The sequence below is a fragment of the Lampetra planeri genome, chromosome 45 (assembly GCF_965212315.1).
Source record: "Lampetra planeri chromosome 45, kcLamPlan1.2.h2, whole genome shotgun sequence".
NCBI lineage: Eukaryota > Metazoa > Chordata > Hyperoartia > Petromyzontiformes > Petromyzontidae > Lampetra > Lampetra planeri.
In genome coordinates, this window is record NC_136151.1 from 5012542 (window position 1) to 5035857 (window position 23316).

A 23316-nucleotide genomic window follows, 5' to 3' on the forward strand; every position below is an offset into this window, starting at 1 on the left:
TTATCAACATCTCACGAGATTATAAACAGAAAGTATTTTATTTAAATATATTTTTCCCGAGCCACTGGAAGCGAGTACTTTGAGTGCAGCCTTGGGTCATGGCGAGCACAGCTCCCTCTGAGAACGTGGACCATGAGTTGAGCTGCTCCATCTGCCTGGACACGTTTGACTGCCCCTCCACACTGAGTTGCGGCCACTCGTTCTGCCTCCAGTGCCTGGAGGACGCCTGGAAGGAGATAGACTCCTACTGCTGCCCGCAGTGCCGCAAGACCTTCCCTCGACGGCCCCAGCTGACCAGGAACGTGACGATCGCCAACCTCATAGAGCAGCTGCGAGTGACTGAGACCATGCTTGCTGCTGTTGATGATGGTGTTGTTTTCTGTGACCACTGCCCAGAAGGAGAGACGCCTGCAGTGAAGACTTGCCTCAAGTGTGAGATGTCCTTCTGCACGGAGCACCTCGCGCCTCACCTGGAGAGGGTGAAGTTGAAGGACCACGTCCTGGTGGCTCCGATTGCGAACCTGGAGCAAAGAAGATGCATGAAGCATAAACAGGAGCTCATGTTCTACTGCAAGCAGGACGTGAGCCTCGTGTGCATGGCCTGCACCATCACCGGAGAACATAGAGGGCATGATGTCGACACGCTGGAGGACGAGCACAAGACACGAAAGGTGGGTTGAATGAGAGCTGCTCAGGAGCGAACGATATCGTGACCTGAGCTTATAAAGTGCAACAACAACATCTCATTAAATCAAAACCATCATGGATGGGATGATTCTCTCTCCACCTTCGTTTTTTATTTCAGGCTAACTCCTTTAGCCTCTTTTTTTGGTGGGCAATTATAGAGCCATCACTGTGTTTGGCTCCGTGTGTGGTGGGGCTGAGAGGGAGCCGCTTAGGGAGTGGAGTCTCCTCGGGTGACTTCGCCTTTTACAGATTGAAGTCGGAGAGGAGACGCGAGTGGTGGAGGAGAAGAGGAAGAAGGCGGAGGCGTCCGTGGGATGGATGAAGGCCGCTCGCAAGGCCGTGCAGGTACCACGCGTGGGCTTTGTAACCCTGTTACCTCCACCCTGCGTGGAGTCTGTGACTCTCTCCTTGTGAGGACAACTCCGTAGATTCAAGTAAACTTTGATAGTCTTGAGTCAGTGTGTAATAACTGTGCAGGATATTGCATTATCATGGCTATGGGTGCTTTAAATATAAATTAGAAAAAAATGCAATGTTTTTGTAAAAAAGTTCATATCTCGTGAGACTGCACAGCACTTCGCAGGTTAACTCCAATGGCTTGCAATGCGTGAGATAAAATAATGCAGTATGGAGCAACGACTGAATTGAATTAAAAACTAGAAATTACACGAGTGAAAATGAAATGGCAGGAAATCGACTGTTAATTGCTAGAGATGGGGCATCAAGAGCGTGTAGGGAATGCTGGAAAAAATGTAGCTCTCATGACACGCACCCAACTTTCAAGCAAACATAACATAGAGTCTATGACTATTTCAAACATTTAAAGTTGCATTTGCACGAATAGTGATGTTAAAAGTAATAAATATTAGTACCTACATTTCATTGGTAGGGATTATTACGTAATTGTGTCTACTTTTTATATATCTTAAACGATATTGCTATGAGTCTGTTTGTGTTTTTGCATGCAGAAGTATCCATTGTAATGCAGGGCATCAGATCAGCTGGTGATATTCATAATTTACAAAAAACGTGGAGAATATTAGTAACAAAAACATATATGTAGATAAAACCTCTCCATCATTTATCTGCCTCTATAAAAATCTTGAGAATAAATGTACACATACCATCAGCCCCACGACGTGGGAGTACATCGTTTCAAAAGTATTGATTCGGTAAAAAGCAAACTCTCGACTAATTTCCACACCCAGTGTATCGGTATCAGAGTCAGGCTTGCTTGAGGTAAGGCTGATGTACTGCCCTTTTTTTAGAAGCAAGGACCCTTTTGTAATGATATGGGTCCTAGTTAGATGCCAAATGATATAATACACACCACAAAACATAATAATTAGAGTCGTGGTTGAGAATATAACTATAAAATACAATAAACAGACATAATATCGTTAGACATCTGTCTCTTCACCTAATACATAAATTAATAAACATCCCATCGGCTCCACAGTCTTATGGGAGTGCATCATTTTAGCAGCATTGATTCTGTAGAGGACATGCTGGAATTGTTTATGCATCAAATAATTATTCGTCTGACTAAGATTCATATCATAAAGGGTTCTTGTCTATAACATCTAGCAGTTCACCTGCATTGATTCAAGCGAGCCTGACGCTGCTGATGCGACACTGCATTCCAAAATGGGTCCGTAGTTTGTTTGCACTGAATGAATACAGTTATGCTAGAATTATACAATCCCAAAAAGCCGTCGGGCCAATAGATTGTGTACAAAATACGTGTATTGTTGATGTGGAGAGACAGGTCTATGAGGAAGGCGACTTGTGTGCTTTGTGGGGGCTACTGCCCCCCGATTCCTCTCTGTGAGACATAACTCTCGGCTGGCCCCTTAGCTACTTTGTCCATTCAAACACCCTCCGCGTGCCTTCCCTCACACAGCCCCGCACAGCAATCACACGCTCTGAACGGGGGGTCAGGGGTCGGAGGGCGAATGACGTTGCTCGCACACGCGCGGCCGCCGCGAGCGGGTGATAACGCTCGTTTAAAGGGACCGTGGAACAGGTGTTTACGGTGGGTGTGAGACCTCACACAGCACGAGTCTCCATGGCGACAGAACGGAGCGTGCCCTTGTGGAAACACCGACCGCCCCCGTTACGAGCGCACACACGCACACCGCACCACGCGCTCGCTCTCACCCGCTCGTCCAAACCACACGAGGCTGCGATGGGTTATTAATGATTTATTATCGGCTGACTGTGATTCACTGTTGGGGCAGTATGGATCGGCAAGGCAGGCCTACACTATCGCCCAAGGGTCTGTACCCGATTTATACAAGTTGATAGGCTAAATCTCCATAGTCTGTTTCCCTCTTTTTCTTACTCACAGTTCGGTGCGTACGGCACTCCGGCGAGCTCGTCCTCGCTGCTCACCTCGATGCGTCGCACGGACGCTCGAGTGGCCGAACTGGAGACCGTCCCGAGGGCTCACTTTATGAGCAAGAGACCAGTTTACCTCTCTGCGCCCCCCTCTTATCCTTAACCTACATCAAAGGACGCCGACCCGAGCGCCTTCTCGGCCAATCAGGTCGCCGTACTCGTTCAGTCGCCTTCCCGGTTTCCCTAACAATGGGCGCACGCTGGCCGCGGCGCCGGCGGTGGCCCCCGGGTGCCTTTGCTATGCAAATCAGCCGCGGTTTCCGTAACAAAGGGCTCGCCGTGGGCGGCCGCGCGGCGGCGGTCCCCGAGCACACCCGTTATGCCAATCAACCGCCCCCCCTCTGACTTCTCCCTCCGTTCGTAGCTGCGGACTCCTGCCGGCCTTGCCGATATGTGTGTGTGGGGGTGCATTTCAACCGTGGTGGCTGGACAGCCCTCCGCCGTGACCATGCAATCTCAACCCGGGTCACAGTGCCGCGGTGTGAATTAGCATCGGGGGAGGTCGTCCAATTCCCTGGCCGCAGGAAACCGTGAAGATTATCCCTATGAAGGCTTTCGGGTGAAAACCTGCCGGCCAGGGGGCCTCCCCCTCGGAGCTCTATGGGGGGAAATGTGTGAGGGTGTGTTTATGTGGGGAGCGGTGAGGGGGAAGCGGGGTCGGCCCCGTCGCTTGGTGGTGGCGAGGTCGAAGATGGGGTGCCTGCCGAGCGGCTTCGCAGCAGCGGCATCACATAGCCCCCCGAGGTGCCAGTCCCAGTCCCGGGTTGACTGGAGCACCTTGCTTGGGTTGCACCCACGAGTAAGCGCTGCGGGGTCCGGGGGATCCGTCCGGACCTCGTGGCTGGTCTCGGGGCGGGTGGCTCCATCCTCTGGGGTTCCTGCGGCGGCCTTCTCCTCCACTCCAACGGCTCTCCCCGTCCCCCGGTACCTGCGGGCTGGGGCACAAACTCAGCAGCAAAAGGGTTTAGGGGCCATCGCCCGCGCCATCTCCTTACTGGATCGGGATGCCTCGGGGTCGGGGGCCCGGCGGAGCCCATGTAGCGTGCGAGACCCCCGAGCACGGGGTGGTGCGGGTACCCCGGGATTTCGGGGCATTCGGGCAGCGGGGTTCTCTCTCGCCGGGGCCGCTTTCCATTGTTTTAAGCGGCGGACGTTGGCCACCGTCTCTCGACCCCTCTCCCCGCCCTGGATTAGTACCGTCCAGGGGGAGATCTGCCGCACCACGGTCCAGGGTCCTCGCCAGTAGGTCGTCAGTTTCCCCACCTGCCCGGCCCCGACGCGAGGGGTGTGTAGCCACACCTTAGCGCCTGTCGGGAATAAGGAGGGCTCACGCGGGGTCGGGTGCCCTGTTCTTGCCGCTGATGTGCGGCTTCCCCTTGTGGGTATGCTTGGCCTCGGGCTTCCCGTAGGGTCTCCATCCGGTGTTCCATGGGGCGGCTCCCCTCCTCCGGCTGGGGGGAAGAAACGCCGAACAGCAGGTCTGCGGGTAAACGAGACTCACGGCCGAACATCATTAAGAAAGGGGTTTGTCCCGTCGATGTGTGTACGGTGGTGGCGTAGGCGAATAGGGCGTAGGGGAGGTGTTCGTCCCAATCCCGTTGATTTGCGGCCGCCATACGTTTGAGTTTCCCCACTAAGGTCTGATTTAATAGCTCCACCATACCGTTCTCTTGGGGGTGGTACGCTGTGGTTCGGTCCTTCTGGATTCCGAACTCTCGGCACAGCGCCTGGAACAGCTCGGCCTCGAACTCGCTACCCTGTCGGTGAGGACTCGTTCTGGGATCTCATGCTTAAGTACGTAATGCTCCACGAAGGCCCGGGCCACCACCAGGGCCGTTTTATCAGGGATGGCCACTGCCACGGGGTAGCGGGTGAAATACTCCACCGCTACGAAGATATAGCGGTTGCCTCGATGGGACCACGGAAATGGCCTCTGTAGGTCGATCCCGACCAGCTGGTTCGTGCGGCTGACGCGGAACGGCCTTAGGGGTACCTGATAGCGTGTCGGCTTCGGCCCGCACTGCTGACAAACGTGGCAGCCCTGTACCCAGGCGGCCACATCTTGTGTCAATTTGGGCCAGAGATACTGGCGACGCAGGGTCTCCCACGTGCGCCGTTCCCCGTCATGGCCTCCGAGTGGGTGGTCGTGCACCAGCCGTAGCAGCTGGGGTCGCACCTGGACGGGAACACAGATGCACCCTGGCTGGCCGGCTTCTGTTAGTTCTCGTACCACCCTGTTCTGCACACACAACCGGCCGTACCAACTACTCCAGGGTCCTGGCAGGGCGTCCTTCTTCTCTCATAGGGCCGCTTCCACCGCCGCAAAATCCGGATCCCGCTGCTGGGTTCGTCTCAGCTGCTCGTCGTTCAGGCCCGGGAAGGCGCAGCCGACGTCCTCTTGGATCCGTCCGATCGGGGCGGGGTGGTTCGTCGGGTCCTGAGTCGTGCGCTCCGCGATCGCCGGGCGGTCTGCTGGGTTCCCGGCTTCCTCCGTGGGGGTCTCTGTAGCGCATACTGCACTCTCTCTCACCGGGGGGGGGGGGGGTCAGTTGCCGCGGCCTCCCGGGGGTCCGTTGTCCGCCGGCAGCGTCCCCCCGTGAAACACGAGCAGGCCTCCTCCGCCCTTGTCTTGGCGCACACCGCGGGCCGCCTCGATAAGGCGTCCGCGTTTGCGTGCGTCCGACCAGCCCGATACTCGATTTGCAGGTTGTATTCTTGCAACTGCGCCAGCCACCGGGCCATCTGCCCCCGCGGCTCCTTGAATGTAAGAAGGAACTGCAGAGCATAATGGTCAGTGCGTACGCGACATTTCCTGCCGTACAGTTACGGCCGGATCTGCTTACGCGCGAAAATCACCGCGTACAATTCTTGGCGGGTCACGCAATAGTTCAGCTCGGCCCCGCTCAGGGTCCGGCTGGCGTACACGATGACCCGCTGCGTTCCATCCTGTACCTGCGACAACACCGCACCCAGCCCGCTGCTGCAGGTGTCGGTGTCCAAAATAAAATCGGTGGTGAAATCGAGGAAAGCCAGTTTGGGGGTGTGGGTGAGGTGGTCTTTGAGGGTGGTGAAGGCCGTCTGGCAGGTCCCCGTCCATTGATAGGGGTTCTTAGGGGAAGTGAGTTGGGTGAGGGATGTGCAATCTCGCTGAATCCCTTTACAAATCGACGATAATAGGTGGTGAGCCCCAAGAATGATCTGATCTCCGTCAGATTCCTTGGCCGTGGCCAATCCACTACGGCGCGTACCTTCTCCGGATCGGTGCGCACCCCTGCCTCGCTGACGCGGTGCCCGAGGTACCCCACCTCGTGCTGTGCAAGGTAACACTTACACGGCTTGAGTTTGAGATGGGCCGCTCGCTGTCGCTGGAACACCTCCCGTAACCTGGACCAGTGCTCAGACAGAGATCTACTGAACACTATCACATCATCCAGGTAAATCAGGCACTGTTCCCACTGCAAGCCTCATATCACAAGCTCCATCAGCCGCTGGAACGTCGCGGGCGCGTTCGTGAGTCCGAACGGGAGTACTCGAAACTCGAATAGTCCCATCGGGGTGGTGAAGGCGGTTTTTGGTCGATACTCTGCCACAATCTCCATCTGCCAGTACCCGGTCGCGAGATCGAGGGTGGAAAAATACCGCGCTCCGGCGAGGCTGTCAAAGGTGTCGTCGATGCGGGGTATGGGGAAGGCGTCGCCGAGGGTGACCGCGTTCAGTTTGCGGTAATCGACGCAAAACTGGGTTGACCCATCCTTTTTCGTTACTAGTACCACCGGGGCTGACCAGGGGCTCGCCGAGGGCTGGATTATGTTATCACGGAGCATATCCCTGACTGCCTCCTTGATCTGGGTCCGTTCGGGTGCGCCCACTCGGTACGCGGGGAGTTTGATGGGTCGGGCTGCGCCGGTGTCAATTTGGTGCTTAACAAGGTTTGTCCGACCCACTTCCGAGTCGTGGGCGACCGGGGTCCTCAGCTCAGAGTGCGAACACCGAGTCGTCAGAGTGGCGTGCGTGCAGGGGGTGTACGGTGGCTATCGGGGTGCGTCGTCGCAGTATCTCCGGGGTACTGTGAGGGTTCAACATCCGCATAAACAATCAGCCCCCATCTGCATTTACCAATGTGGCTGAACCCACCACCCCATACCGTTTCGCCAACTGCGGGTGGGGGGTTAGCATTACCTCACCTGATGGTCGGTGCGCGGGGTCGGTGGAGGGTGTTGTCACCGGTACCAGCATCTCGGCGAGCGGCCCGATGGTGACGGCCGTCACCAGGGTAGCGGCCACGGGTGCGAAGAGGGGTCGATTCGGCTCTTGTTCCAGGAAGGGTATCCGCTCCCCGCTGCTCTCCATGGTGGCATCCCACCTTCGGGGTTGCACGTTGAGTCCCAGCTTTTCCAAGAGGTCGGTACCTGCAATACACTCGTGGCACAACACACTCGAGACGTAGAACTCCTGGGTGCACACCTGGCTGCCTATGCGGACCTCTAGGGTGGCCCTCCCCAGTAGCCCCATTCCGGCTCCGCTCGCCGTGTGCAGCGCGCGGTCCGGGGCCTGCAGGTGGCTCACGTCGACCCCGATCATGCTGCAGTGCGCCGCGCTCACGAGTGAGGCTACCGCCCCCGTGTCCAGCAGGATCTGGGTACGCCGCCTGTTGACTTGCCCCTCCACCAGCGACGTAGCCCCCGTGATTCCCGCCACCAGTTCCCGCAGCCAGTCGCCAGGAGTCACCGCGTTCCTTGGTGTCGTTGCTGGAATCTGCGTGGGGGTCACTTGCTTGCTATTACCATTACAGCTTGTTTGCATCGGGGCTACGTCGATTTCACCCCCCGGTGGTCCCCTCTCTAGGGGGGCCTTAGTGTTTGACCTTAGCTCTTGTCTAGCTCGGGCGATCTAAGGACAGTCCCTCATTCGGTGTCCCCGTTGGTCGCATATATGGCATGTTGGGGGAAGGGTGGCGGCTCTGTAGTGGGCTCTCTGCCCACTCCCTCCTCCCCCAGTGCGCTGCTGCTCATACTCTGCTTCTAGTCGGGCTACCCTTCCAGTTAGCTCCCCACCTCGGACTGGGTGGTCTCAAAGGAGGACTGCAGCGTGGTCATACTCCGGCTCATTTTGTCGTCTACTTGGGTTACCCTCTCACCTACTTGGGTTACCCTCTCACCTACTTGGGTTATCTTACTGTCCATTTGGTTTACCCGGCCAGCAATATCTCCCATGCCGGTCTGTAACCCGGCTACCCACCCCGGGGTTGTCTAGCGGGGTCTCTGGGGCTGTCTTGCCTGTCTCCTTATTGGGCTGGCGGGCTCCTCCTCATTCTCCTCCTCCTCGTCAGGGATCAGGCTCGCCACGGTGCACTCCTGTCCCGACCCTCGGAGCTGCGCGCGTTCGCTGGAGAGCTCCTCGCACTCAGGGGCGCGCTCGACCAGGGTATCGAAGGGGAGGCCTGCACTACCCCTTTTGGGCAGCCACCACGCGGTGCGAGCTAGGTACCTGAGCAATTTGTCTGCAGCTAGCGCGTCAATGACCTCCTTCGCGAACTCTGGACGGGCGATCCGGGTTAGTGATCGCACGTCCTCGGTGTAGTCTCGGAAGTCCTCGTCGGGTTGGCGTCGGCGTGCCTCTAAGGCCGTCTTTGCCCATGTTGCGTTGCGCGTGCCGAAACGCAGGTCTAATCTACGCATTAGTTCCTCTAATTGGGTTTGCGCGCTTTCGGGTAGTGCCTCTACAAAGTCGGCTGCCCGCCCATCCAGGTTCAACGTAAGTTGTCGCAACGCCTGCGCGTCCGACCAGCCATTAAGCTCTTTAGCCCCTATGATATTGCGGGAAAACGCTTTCCATGTAGGGGTCCCCTGGCCGGTGAACACATGCCTTACCTTTGCATGGAGTAACGCGCCACCTTCCCGTGAAGATGTGAGGGTTCGTACGACTTCTGGCACTAATTTGTGGGGGCTACTGCCCCCCGATTCCTCTCTGTGAGACATAACTCTCGGCTGGCCCCTTAGCTACTTTGTCCATTCAAACACCCTCCGCGTGCCTTCCCTCACACAGCCCCGCACAGCAATCACACGCTCTGAACGGGGGGTCAGGGGTCGGAGGGCGAATGACATTGCTCGCACACGCGCGGCCGCCGCGAGCGGGTGATAACGCTCGTTTAAAGGGACCGTGGAACAGGTGTTTACGGTGGGTGTGAGACCTCACACAGCACGAGTCTCCATGGCGACAGAACGGAGCGTGCCCTCGTGGAAACACCGACCGCCCCCGTTACGAGCGCACACACGCACACCGCACCACGCGCTCGCTCTCACCCGCTCGTCCAAACCACACGAGGCTGCGATGGGTTATTAATGATTTATTATCGGCCGACTGTGATTCACTGTTGGGGCAGTATGGATCGGCAAGGCAGGCCTACACTATCGCCCAAGGGTCTGTACCCGATTTATACAAGTTGATAGGCTAAATTTCCATACTCTGTTTCCCTCTTTTTCTTACTCACAGTTCGGTGCATACGGCACTCCGGCGAGCTCGTCCTCGCTGCTCACCTCGATGCGTCGCACGGACGCTCGAGTGGCCGAACTGGAGACCGTCCCGAGGGCTCACTTTATGAGCAAGAGACCAGTTTACCTCTCTGCGCCCCCCTCTTATCCTTAACCTACATCAAAGGACGCCGACCCGAGCGCCTTCTCGGCCAATCAGGTCGCCGTACTCGTTCAGTCGCCTTCCCGGTTTCCCTAACAATGGGCGCACGCTGGCCGCGGCCCCGGCCCCCGGGTGCCTTTGCTATGCAAATCAGCCGCGGTTTCCGTAACAAAGGGCTCGCCGTGGGCGGCCGCGCGGCGGCGGTCCCCGAGCACACCCGTTATGCCAATCAGCCGCCCCCCCTCTGACTTCTCCCTCCGTTCGTAGCTGCGGACTCCTGCCGGCCTTGCCGATATGTGTGTGTGGGGGTGCATTTCAACCGTGGTGGCTAGACAGCCCTCCGCCGTGACCATGCAATCTCAACCCGGGTCACAGCGCCGCGGTGTGAATTAGCATCGGGGGAGGTCGTCCAATTCCCTGGCCGCAGGAAACCGTGAAGATTATCCCTATGAGGGCTTTCGGGTAAAAACCTGCCGGCCAGGGGGCCTCCCCTCGGAGTTCTATGGGGGGAAATGTGTGAGGGTGTGTTTATGTGGGGAGCGGTGAGGGGGAAGCAGGGTCGGCCCCGTCGCTTGGTGGTGGCGAGGTCGTAGATGGGGTGCCCGAGGAGCGGCTTCGCGGCGGCGGCATCACAGCTTCTCTATTTTGTAAATAATTAACAGATCGTCACCAATACACTTCTGGATGAAGGCTTCCCCACATCGTGTTGATCATTGAGGCTAGTTGGCCATACCTAGTGGTGTGGATCAGTGCGAATTGCTGAAGGTAAAATCCAGAACTGGTTCATATCTCACTCATCATGCAGCTCTCTAATCGATTGGAGGGTGGGGAGGAAGCCCAGCCTAGGGTGAGAGGCAAGTACATTACAGTAATGTGAGGTAGTAGCAGCAGCATGGAAGTTTTAATGATGGATTTTTTTTAATGAATAGCGAAATAATTTTTAAGTTGTGACTTGGAATTTGCGGAGTTTTAAGGTCCCTACATATGTAACGGCTCCAGGAGACATTGCTCTTGTGATGATATGTATTTACGACACGTTCACGTGACAGGCGAAGACCCTGACTCCAACAGCAGCCTCGAGCCTCTCCTCTCGACCCATTTTATGCCCAGCGTGGCCATCCCTTGACCCTTGGCCACGACCCTACTCTAGAACCTTCTCTATGGTTCTCAGCCCCTGATCCACACCCGCTCCCTTCTATCACTTGGCCACAGCTCCTATACTAGATCATTCTCGTAGACCCCAGATCGTTTCCCTGTCTGTCCATTAACCCGCCATTACCCCCTGTGGCCCCTAGTCTCTTGCCATGCTAAATCCCCTGTCATTACCCCCTGTGCCCACTATGTCAATTAACCTGTCATTACCATTTGTGGCCCCAAAGTCTCTTCCTTTGCTAATTCCCCAGTCATTACCCCCTGTGCCCACTATGTCAATTAACCTGGCATTACCCTTTGTGCCCCCAAAGTCTCTTCCTTTGTTAATTCCCCTGTCATTACCCCCTGTGCCCACTATGTCAATTAACCTGTCATTACCCTTTGTGGCCCCAAAGTCTCTTCCTTTGCTAATTCCCCTGTCATTACCCCCTGTGACCGCTAGTCCCCTATACTGTTTTACGCATATTTGGCAGTTTTGTTCAAAAGGACGTTAAGGATGAAGGTATCCAGGGGGGACAAATTAGAGGTGATACAGAGGCATCAAGGTCAAAGTTGGCGGCCAGGTGGTATAATGGAACAAGAGGCTAGGCGGTCGATGATTTTACAGGCGTCAAAGATGGGGAGGATGGCAGTTTGGACTATATCATTACAGGTCATATGATCAATGTGAAGAACAAGATAACACCTAGATACTTTAAGTTATTGACCTGTTCAATGAGAGTCCAACGACAATGTTGAGGCAGGAAAAACTAGGTTTGAGTATCCAGAAAACAATGTGACTTTGGTCTTTACAGAATGGTATATGAGTTGATAGAATCTATCGCACGTGCCTTGCAGGATTCCATGGTCCAGACCAAGGCTCGCATCTCAGGCGAGTTCACCCACATGAGGGCGATGCTGGATGAGGACGAGAGGGCAGCTCTGAACCACGTGGACATGAAGGGGCGCGAGCTGCTGTCCCAGATCGAGGAAAACATCTCTCATTACGAGCGCGAGATCAGCGACCTCCAGGCAGCAGCCACGCGCTTGCGCGCTCTACAAGAGGAGAGGGACTTGCTCACGTTCCTGCAGGTAGAAAGCTAACAGAGCCAGGGCGAGTGCCCCAGTTCGTGTATATTCGCTGCATTTTTTTAAACGCAGCACATGCGATGCAACTCAATGCACAGAATAACGCATCTTGCATTGTCAATGCAATGTATATCCCATGCGTTCTGAAATTAAATTGAGAATGAAGTTCACCAACGTGGATTTGTATATCCTGATACAAATATAAATTACTGCTGAAATTCCAATTAATAAATGAACGACTAACCCTCGAGTTAATTGATTGGTAATGTATGCAGACGTTGTCATTTAAAACTGTAACGGTATAGTCCTATAATATACAATAGACTTAGGCTACTTGACACTACATTTTAATTATTCATATAACCAAAGGTTATGCTGAAAATAGAAGTGCTTTTAATTTCAGTAATTCCAGGGGGATTTTTTTCAGCACTGACTTCTGACGAGTCTAATGCGGAGATTGCCTGCTTCAACAAATGTTCATCTTGTTAAACTATCGACTCTGCTAACGCAACGCTCTAGGTGTAATTCACCCTCACAGTGCGTACTTATTTTGAATGTTGGTTCACAATCACTGCGATATTGAGTACCACTGACTCCTCTTGCCCATGACATCAGGTACCGAGTGGCAACGGTTTGAGAGGCCACACCTTGCTGATGAGAACCATCGAGTCCGGACGAGTCCGCGGCTTTGTCTTGTTTACAACCAACAATACTGGGATATGCGAATGGCTGAGCACAGCCCAGCTCATCGCGTCTACCAATCACCGTGTGGTTAACGTGGCTGGAGGTGAACTGACTCGCGCCCCCTGTGTCTGACTCCCGCAGGTTCACCTGAAGGATACTACCCGGTATGAACTCATGAAGTCACACAGATGAACACACGGGGTGACCTTCTTGGTTCTTTCGGTAAAGTCACGTAGAAGGAAAATGATAAAATATTAAAAATAAAACATAATAAAATACCATTCTCACGACGTTTCGGCCACAACGCAAGCAGCCGTCCTCAGGTGAAGAACAGGGCTGTCGGAAAGACAGCGTCTGAATGAACACCACCCGGCTTGGCAGCGCATATTTAAGCTGGGTTAGAGGAGGAGGCCGCCTTGACAAAGGAATTTGCATATCAGCAGAGGAATTTAGCATATTTATAGTAAATGCAGATATGGGATTAGTCACTACTTGTGAAATGTTCTTCACCTGAGGACGGCTGCTTGCGTTGTGGCCGAAACATCGTGAGAATTGTATTTTATTCTGTTTTATTATTATTTTATTTCCCTTTTACGTGACTTTACCGAAAGAACCAAGAAGATGAATCCCTGCAGTCACGAAAGCTTTAAATCGACACGGGGTGACGTCGTGTGTGGGACATGGGCTTTGTGATGATGATGTGTGTGATGATGATGTGGGGTATGATCCTGTGAGTGATGGTGTATGTTGATGCTGGGTGATGATGTTGTGCGTAATGATGATAATGTGTGGTATGATGCTGCGTGAGATGTTAGTGTATTATGGGACCTTTTTGCCAGTATCATAGTATGAAAAATAAGAAGAGGTGTTACCCTTTCTGGCAATTAAACAGGTGTTTAGATGTTAAAACAGCAATAGATACCTTTGACAAGGAATCAAGTCTACATTCACCACAGGTACTTGTAATGAACCTGCAAACAAACATGTTCACTGTTCGCCTTTTGGCGTTCTCTGGTCTGACACTGGTGAGACTAGGCCGTCTCTGTTCTAGGCCAATCAATTTCAAAGACATTGCATCATATATAATGATCAGATCATGTTTGTTTGCATGTTCACCACAAGTAGGTGTGGTTAATGCAGATTTGATTCCTTACAAAAAGGTTTCTATTTGGTGTTTGAACATCAGAGCACCTATTTTATTGCCAGAAAGGGCAAAACTTATTCTTGTGTTTCATAAGATAATGCTGTTAAGACACGGGCTGTGTGATGCTGCTGTGAGTGATGATGCTGCGTGTGATGATGTTGTGTGATGATGCTTTGTAAGACACAGGCTGTGTGAGTCACTGCTGGTTCTGGTCTCACAGGAGAGACGCTCAGAAGGGATCGCCACCCTCATCTCCCAGTGAAGAAGACATCGCCTCAATAAGCGCCCTGCAGGGAGCTGTGGTCAACCTTCTGGCATTCATGTGTGAGTTCCACGGACTCTTGCTACGTTTGCATCTGTTATTGTGCACGTAATTGTACTTGTACATGTATGTTGCAGAGCGGTAGTGTAGTGCTTAGTGAGCTTTGCTACTGTAATAAAGGTCGTTGAGGCGACTTCTGGAATCCGGTCTTTTATTCAACTTGCATTACAGCTTTCCTTCACGCTGCTGACAGGCAGCGTGAGAGGGATAGAGAGAGAGACGTGCCGCCATGTGGCAACCCGGAGCCCCACTCATGCGTGGCCCCTTCCTCCGTTCATTCCCGTTCTGACCCCGTGTCGTTCGTCTCCACTCCTATTTAATACCCGGGTCACGTGGTACGTTTCCACTAATCATGGTTAGCCTCCATGGAATATTCCAGGCTCCCTCGTAGGCTCCCGGGACCACGGCCCCGACTCATCTCCCCATTGGCTGTGGCCAAAACCAGCAGAACCAATCCTCTACTTACAGCTGTCACCTTTCCATTACGTCAGGGCCACGCCCCTAGGCTTCCCCCCATTGGCTATAGACCAGGACCGGCAGAGCCAATCATCATGACGAGTTGTGATACGTCAGTGAGCCGGATATATCCTCACATTACATCACCCCCCCCCCCCCCCCCCCCCCCCCCCCGGTGTAAAAAGTCAGCTGTCTCGGCTGGGAAAAGGGGTGACAGGCCGAATCCCTTTGAATAAATCTCAGGGCGTCTAAGACGCATTAACAAGGTAAGGGGGAGTAGGCGTCAATGCGCCGAGGAATTTAAAACATTAATACAACAGACATACATTAGGGCGCCCCTGGAGCGCAGTAACACCAGGGTGACAGACCACAAGGCAAGCAGTATTATACGAAATGGGAGAGACTTCGACCGCGTACGCGACACCGGACCCTCTCCTCCCTTCGTTCGTGGTTGCCTCGCCGACTGTTCAGCAGGAGGTGGTTGCCGTGGAGAAGAAGAAGAATGTTCGGTTTCCGTTGTATCTGGGACAGGCCCCGTTGGAGGAGGGATGTCCGGGGTCTCGTCGTCCCTCAAAACCTGTTCATCTGCGGGGGGTATAACACAGCCCCGCTGGGGATCAACGGGCGCGGCAAGTGGCACATTCGGCACGCCGGCCCCCGGCAGGTCAACAAGTGGAGATGAAGGGCCAGCACGCGGGTCAACGTAGGGCTTGAGCCACGACGAATGGACATACCAACGACGTTGGCCGTACTGGATGCGAACACTCTGGGGATTCCGAATGTCCACCAGCCTCACAGGCCCCCGACAAGGCTTGTGCAGTTTAGGGGACGTACCCACTGGCACCTGAGGGCAATGGAGCCATGCCATATCGCCCACCGACCAAGGCATGTCAGTTCACGATCAACGCGCATACCTCTCCTTCCTTGCCTGCGTACGGGCTGTCGCACATCTGGCGGCCTCTCATGCCTCCGTAACCCGTTTAAGCGAGTCCCGTATGTGATCAGGCAAGGAAGGGGACGGTTGTTTACTCCCTGCACCCAGTTGCACATCAATCGGGGGTACATTCTCACGGCCATACATGAGGAAAAATGGCGAATATCCTGTGGACGCGTACGGAACCATGCGGTATGCCGCCAGGACGCCTGGTATGTGCAAGTCCCAATCGGTTTGTTTTTCACTCACCGTGTGACAAAGCATGGCCGAAAGGGTGCGGTTAAATCGTTCCACCATGCCATCCGTTTGCAGATGGTAAGGGGAAGTGTGGATTTTCTTTGTACCCAACGCAGAGCATACATCCTTGAGCAATTTGGAGGAGAATTTACGTCCTTGATCCGTGAGCAGCCCTTAGAGTGCTCCTTTATCCATGACGTATCCATTCAAGAAAGCGTCGGTGATGGACGAGGCCGTTTGGTCAGGCAAAGGCCAGGCCAGAGGCCAGTGAGAAAAATATTCGACCCCAACCAAGAGGTATTTATTTCCCCTAGCCGATGGAGGGAACGGGCCCAGGATGTCCAGAGCAACTAGCTCATTAATACGGGACACCTCGATCGAACGTAGTGGCGGGATATAATTTTGACGAGGCGGTTTCCGCCTTGCACAATCATGGCATGACCGGATAAAGTTTGTGACGTCTGCAGTCATGCCGGGCCAAAAAAAATCCTGTTGCAACGCGGCCAATGTTTTCTGCACGCCGAGGTGCATCAGCTTGTCGGCGTGCAGAGCGCGGACTAGATCATGACGCAGGGATGTTGGCACAACCAGGCGTGAACGGTCAGATAATCCATCCGTACACATCAGCAATCCCGCCTGGCCCCGAAACATCTGCCATTTCCATCCAGCCAAATGAGATATCGGTTTCCCGATCAGTTCCCGCAGTGGAGCCAGAGAGGCATCAGCCTCCTGCTCACGTAGCCGCACCGAGTGCGGCAAATGCAGCGTATCATCGGTGCCAACGGGTACATCCTGAGCTTCATCGTTCGACATCGCCCCCATGACTGGACAGGGCGAGGTAGGCAGCGCCGCACAGCGGTACGTACCCATCAGACAGGCGCAGGGAGGAGTCGGGGGCAACCTAGAGAGAGCGTCCGCGTTGCCATGGCGAGTACCCTTGCAGTACGTGATATTGAAGGAAAACTTCTGTAATGATTCCAACCACCGAGCCAATTGACCGGACGGTTGTTCCAATTTCAAAGAATATTGCAAGGCAGCGTGGTCGGTGCGCACGAGGAATTTTCGTCCATACAGGTACGGCCGGTACTGGCGAACAAAATGTACGATAGCTAGCAGTTCTCGTCGCGTCACGCAATATCGCGTCTCGGCAGGGGACAGAACCCTACTGCCGTATGCCACCACTCGCTCGACCCCGTCTTTCCGCTGTGACAAAACGGCTCCTATGCTGATATCGCTAGCATCCGTGTCAAGGATGAACGGCTGGGAAAAGTCCGGGTAGTCGAGCGTCGACGCGGTGGCCAAATGATCCCGAAGAGATTGAAAAGAGCGCTTCTCTTCTGGGCCCCATTTAAATCTCTGATTTTTCCCCGTCAGAACATGCAGTGGCTTAGCCAGCGTTGCGAAGTTCTTAACAAAACGGCGATAGTAGGATGTGAACCCAATAAACCGCCATACGTTGCCCACCGAAATGGGCGTGGGCCACTCTTGGACACACGCCATTTTCTGAGGGTCCGTGGACACACCGTCAGAGCTGACGATGTGACCCAAGTATCGGACGGACCGTTGCAAAAGGTGGCACTTCTTTGGTTTAAATTTTAGGTCAGCTGAGCGCATCCTCTGAAATACAGTCTCCAGTCGTTGGAGGTGTTGTTCGAACGTGCGACTGAATACGATGATATCGTCCAAATATATGAGGCACGTTTCCCACTGCAGCCCCGCTAGCACCAGTTCCATCAGGCGTTGGAACATCGCCGGTGCCGCATTCAAGCCCATAGGTAAGCGGTTAAACTCAAAGAGGCCTTGTGGCGTGCGGAACGCTGTTTTTGGTTTGGACGCGTCATTGAGGGGAAGCTGCCAAAACCCAGACGACAGGTCGAAGGTGGAGAAAAAATTTGTCCCTGACAAAGCGTCCAACGAGTCGTCCATCCGTGGCAAGGGGTATGCATCTGCCACGGATATCTTATTCAATCAGCGGAAATCCACACAAAACCTCGTCCCACCATCCTTTTTCTTAACCAGCACCACAGGCGCGCCCCAAGGACTGTTGGACGGCAAAATTATATCGGCCGCCAACATGTCGTCCAACACGCTACGCATGTGTTCCCTTTCAGCAGGGCTCATGCGATGCGGGTGCATACAAATCGGTCCCGCCACACCGGTGTCGATATGGTGCGACAAGAGCGAGGTATGGCCCAGATCCAAATCTTTTTACTGAAAACGTCAGCGTACTCCGATAATAATGAATGCAAGGTGCTCCGCTGCGTGGCTGACAAAGATGTATTTTCCCCGCACAAATCTGCGATCCATCGATCGTCTGAACGATCGTATCGTGGCCCGCCAGCGGCCATTTTTGTGGGTGGTTCACCCTCAAAGCTGGTGAAATCGGTAGTGGCGTGAGCCAATACCGAGCCAGCTGGGACGACGACCCGGTCCGGGCCCCCATTTAACACTTGTATAAACGGGGCCTGACCAGGCCGAACGATAGTTTGAGCCGCTACTAGGGAAAAGGATTTTGCCACAGAATTCGACGGGGACAACAGCACACCCGTCGCACCATCCGCAGCATCCAAACGCTTTCAGTAACGCAGCGGAACAAGCATTTGCGAGCCCGACGGAACCTCCACCGTGGCAGCAACAATCGCGTTAACAGCATTATCTGGGGACGAACGGCCCAGCAGGGACGGCAGGAACGACATCCTACGGCCCCCTGGCATTTCCAAGCAACCTTGGTCGACGAGTATTTTAACTGGCATGCGGCGCAATAAATCGGTGCCTAATAGGCATGGGACGGCCAGTGAACATGAGATCAAAACTGGTCCCTCCGCGGTGATATTCCCTATAGCAATGCGCACATCAACTCGCCCCAAAATACCCATGCTACCCCCATTAGCAGCAACGCACGCGTCATTAGCCGGTCGGATACGTGACATAGGAATGGACAGGAGATGAAAAATAACATCGGAAATGATGGTGGCAGATGCGCCAGTGTCCACCAAAATACGAACATCGATCCCATCGATGGTACCCCGTACCGTCGAGGACCCCGACGCGGCTGCTACCACCCTCCGGGCCAATTTTTTCCATTGTGTCGCAGAGTGCGGCATCGACACAGGTGCACCACAATTACTGTCCGGAGTGCAAACATGTGTGCGAGTGGATGGGTGATGTGACAAGACCTGCCGGGTGTTCAATGTGTGCCGACTTGCCCGAGGGTGCCATGGATCCGCGTCCGGTGGAGGAGATGGAAGCCGGCCCGACGGGAGCTGAGAAGGCTGAGGTCGGCAGCGGCAATCCCGGGTGAAATGGCCTCGTCGGCCACACTTAAAACACGTGGCCGCCGTCGCCCGGCAGTCACTCGTCCCGGTCCCTGCACGTGGTCGTCCGGCCCCATCACGCTGCTCGCGCGGCCGGCGTTTCAGGACCCAGCGAGGAACAACAGCCATCACCTCGTCGTCGCTGGAGTCATTGGAGCCGTGGATGACCCGACGTGGAGACCACCCCAACGGTAGACCGTCTATTTCGGGATTCCCCATCCATGCCGCCATCTGATCCTAGCGTTTTAGGTTGAACTTGGTGTCCAAGCAGCGCGCCGCCCATCGAGATGTAAGCGGTTCGTGGCCGCACACCGGCAATGAGATGTTCAGTTCCTGGGCCAGCTCAATCATTCTGGAAAGGATGAGAGGATCCAGAAGATCAGCTGACAAGTCGGGGTAGGCGGCCATGGCAAGCGCTAACAGCGCCCCTCGGTAAGCCAAGGGCGATTCCTCTGGTCCTCGACGACGTGACATAAATTTTCTGGTAGCCGCCGTCGGCAGTTCGTAGAACTCCGCCATTTCCGTGAAAGCGTCACGCAGCGTCTTCTTCTTGCTCGCCGGGATGGATCGGAAGACCGCCAAGGAGATATCATCCAGCAGCGTGGGCAGAGCCTCCAGTGCCTCCGCCTCTGTCCATCGTACCGACCGAAAGGCTGACTCGAACCGCCACGTGAACCCACTCCAATCGCCCCCGGCGACAAATTTTTTGATTTCAGGAAGGCGATGTCCGCGGTGAATGTCCGACGCCTCGAGTGTCTCCAATCCCGCTCCCCACGTATTTTGCGGCTCTGTCAAAATGGCGTCCGGCAGCCGCGTGGCCGCAGCCCCGCCCAAGATGGCATCCGGCGGCCGTGTGGCGGCAGCCCTGCCCAAGATGGCATCCGACGGCCACGTTTTGGCAGCCCCTCCCAAGATGGCGTCTGGCGGCTTCATTGCAGCAGCCCCACCCAAGATGGAGGCTTCTCCCTCCGCGGCAGGAACAATGGCGGACGTCGTTTCTTGCTGAAAATCCTGACTATCGGCCCTTGGTTAAATTCCACACGGCCGACCGAGGGCCGCTGAAGATGCGACCGCCGTCACCAGATTCAGCAAAATCGCACGGAGCGATTCAATCTGCTCCGCTAGTCGACGCCACCCCTCGTCCGCAGTCAAAGACGTCGCTTCGCAAGCCTGTCGGCGATGAGCAGCGTCGGGGAAAGCAGCAGCCGGAGGCAGAGGACCCGCAGCTCCCAGCAGCTCGTCCTCATCTGCCTCAACCTCTTCCTCCGACGGAGGGTCCGGTGGGTTTCTCTTCTTGAGGTGCTTCGACATTTTAGAGGAATTGTCCAAACGGTCTCAAGAGATACTTCTGACACCAATGTAATACAGGTCGTTGAGGCGACTTCTGGAATCCGGTCTTTTATTCAACTTGCATTACAGCTTTCCTTCATGCTGCTGACAGGCAGTGTGAGAGGGATAGAGAGAGAGACGCGCCGCCACGTTGCAACCTGGAGCCCCGCTCACGCGTGGCCCCTTCCTCCGTTCGTTCCCGTTCTGACCCCGTGTCGTTCGTCTCCACCCCTATTTAATACCCGGGTCACGTGGTACGTTTCCACCAATCATGGTTAGCCTCCATGGAATATTCCAGGCTCCCTCGTAGGCTCCCGGGACAACGCCCCCGACTCATCTCCCCATTGGCTGTGGCCAAGCCAGCAGAACCAATCCTCTACTTACAGCTGTCACTTTTACATTACGTCAGGGCCACGCCCCTAGGCTTCCCCCCATTGGCTATAGACCAGGACCGGCACAGCCAATCATCATGACGAGTTGTGATACGTCAGTGAGCCGGATATATCCTCACATTACACTTCGAACCTGGCGTCCAGAATGTGAATCCCGCTCAAGGCCAACACCAGTGATGTGTTATCTGACATGGTCCTGGACCTCCCGTAGGTCGACTCACCCTCAAATGAGTACCTGGTGTGGTGTGTAAACATCACCACTGGTGAGACAAAGGCGGTCTGACGTGGTGCTGGCAAACTCACCCCCACGTGTGCACACTAAAAGCACTTGCTCCTACAGTCTGTGAAAGGTTATATGCGAGATCTTTGTATTTGTTGTACACACACAGAGACGCTACGGCGGTGTTGATATTCACGCTGCTGCTGCTGCGATCCACTGCCACCCACGGGCGCTACCGCACAGTGCGCCCCACCTCCTCCCATCTCGCAAAGCCCAGCAGGAGGTGGGCCTGGGTAGGGATCACACGGGCGGCCACCACCGTGCGTAGCAGGTGCTATAGGCTGTGGGGCTACGTAGTGGGCAGCAGACGGCTGTGCAGACAAATGCACCGCTGTACTGTACTTCTGTGCTCTCTCCAGCTGTGCCACCTGTCTTCACCAACACGTTTTGACCGGCATGGCGAAGTATGGTCAAATATCCCCCACGACCCACACGGCGTAGGGAGGCCCTCATCCAGCAGTGGATTGACAAAGTGCCCATTACATGTCATCACACCGATAGCTACGCATTACAACGTTGTATAATAATGCTCATTATGAATTGCTCTATTGTAGTGTACATGCGTGTTAGTGCACGAGTGCTATTGTTGTAGTGGTGCTGTTGTTACACGGCTACTGTGATTATCGTTACTGCAGATGGACGCTCACCGACTCTGGACCCAAACTCGGCCCACAACAACCTCCAGATTTCCTCGGATCTCAGGACGGTGACGCTGACCGTTGTCTCCCAGGGTCGCCCCGATCACCCACACCGCTTTGATGACTATACACAAGCCCTGTGCTCCGAGAGCTTCTCGTCGGGTCAGCACTACTGGGAGGTGGACGTGGGGGGTGCGGCGGGGGACTGGGACGTTGGAGTCGCGTACAGGACGATCGCACGGGAAGGGCATGGTGACGAGTGCAGCCTGGGACAAAACGACTCATCCTGGGTTTTATGTAAAAATAACAGCAGCTGCTATGTGTGGCATAGTGGTGTAGCGACCTCAGTGCCGGTGAGGGATCCTCCCCGGAAAGTCGGGTGTCACCTGAACTGGGAGGCGGGGCTGCTGTCGTTTTACAGTGCTGACTCAATGGAGCTGCTGCACTCCATTCACCACTCGTTTCGTCAACCGCTCTACCCTGGACTGTATGTGTATGGTGATGATGGTGACTCCGTGAAGATTCTGGACCTGAGTCGTGCGTCCTGAGAGCACGGAGTGTGAGCAGCGCAGAGAAACGGGCACAACGCACAGACTCGTGCACACAAAGACACAGATCCCCCGTGTAGCCTTAAGAGACTGTTGGGGCAAGTGCTGGTAGGGAGCACATATGAAGGCCAGCACGGCACTCGAGGGTTGGATGGCTAACAGCACGCGTGGCTACCTTTGTCTCCCCAGTGGTGATGTTTACACACCGCACCAGGAACTCATTTGAGGCTGAGTCGACCTAGGGGAGGCCCATGACCGGTTCACCAACACTAGTGACGATTATCCGATTCGGTCCTGGGTCTCCCCTAGGTCGACTGAGCCTCAAATGAGTACCTGCTGCGGTGTGTAAACATCGCCACTGGGGAGACAAAGGCGGCAGGGATTGGTCCTGGCCACCCATCCACTCGTGTGCCGTGCCGGCCTTCCTAGGTGGTCGCTAACAGCACTTGCCCCAACAGTCTGTTAAGGCTACACGGGGGAATTTTGTCTTTGGGTGGGTGGGTTGGTGTGTGTATGCCTTTCTCCGTGTCTTTGTTATTGTGTCCGTGTCTTTGTGTCCATGTGTGTCTTTGTGTATGTCTGGACATGGTGCTTGCCACCCACCCCTTCGTGTTCCACAGTGCCGGCCTTGAAAGTTGTTATTCGCTTCTCACAGCACTTGCCCCAACAGTCTGTTATGGCTACACGGGCGATCTTTTTGTCTTTAGTGTATAGTGGGGCATGTATGTAGTGTGGGGTGGAGAGGTGGTGCAGTGGTTAGCGCACTGGTGGGGGGTGGGAGGGAGTGGGGGGAGCCATGGTTCTCTCTGACCCCATCGTCCCTCGCACCGCGCGCCGCGTGGCGCTCAACGCCGAGAGGGCGGAGCTCCACCGCGGGCATGCTGGGAACACGCGTCACGTGACGCTACGGGGTGACTCGCGCCGTCCCCTCGCGGTCACTCGCTTGTTCGGCGATAAACCCGAAGTGGGAATGGGATGGCATCACTAGGGGGGAACTACTCGTGGTGTGTGGCGAGCGTTGCTGGGCTTATAACATTTTTGTTATAACCAGGGGTCGAGCGACTCCCTCCTCACCCCCAACCCAAACTAGTTTTATTT

General features: G+C 54.9%; 1 protein-coding gene across 1 annotated transcript; it reads left to right on the forward strand.

The window, feature by feature from the left end:
* The first annotated feature begins 6 nt into the window (after positions 1-6).
* Positions 7-22960, forward strand: LOC144733047 (E3 ubiquitin-protein ligase TRIM11-like). Its single transcript, XM_078614781.1, has 6 exons — positions 7-671; positions 937-1032; positions 11710-11943; positions 12766-12788; positions 13989-14092; positions 21668-22960. Exons 1-6 carry the CDS (start codon positions 99-101, stop codon positions 22216-22218), a joined length of 1581 nt encoding a protein of 526 aa, XP_078470907.1. The 5' UTR covers positions 7-98; the 3' UTR covers positions 22219-22960.
* Positions 22961-23316: the final 356 nt, after the last annotated feature.

Bases quoted from the DNA above. Each gene is read 5' to 3' on its own strand.
- LOC144733047 (XM_078614781.1), top strand. From the start codon at position 99: ATGGCGAGCACAGCTCCCTCTGAGAACGTGGACCATGAGTTGAGCTGC. The intron at 12,789-13,988 runs GTATGAACTCAT...CTGGTCTCACAG, and splicing joins CACCTGAAGGATACTACCCG to GAGAGACGCTCAGAAGGGAT. The intron at 14,093-21,667 runs GTGAGTTCCACG...TCGTTACTGCAG, and splicing joins CAACCTTCTGGCATTCATGT to ATGGACGCTCACCGACTCTG.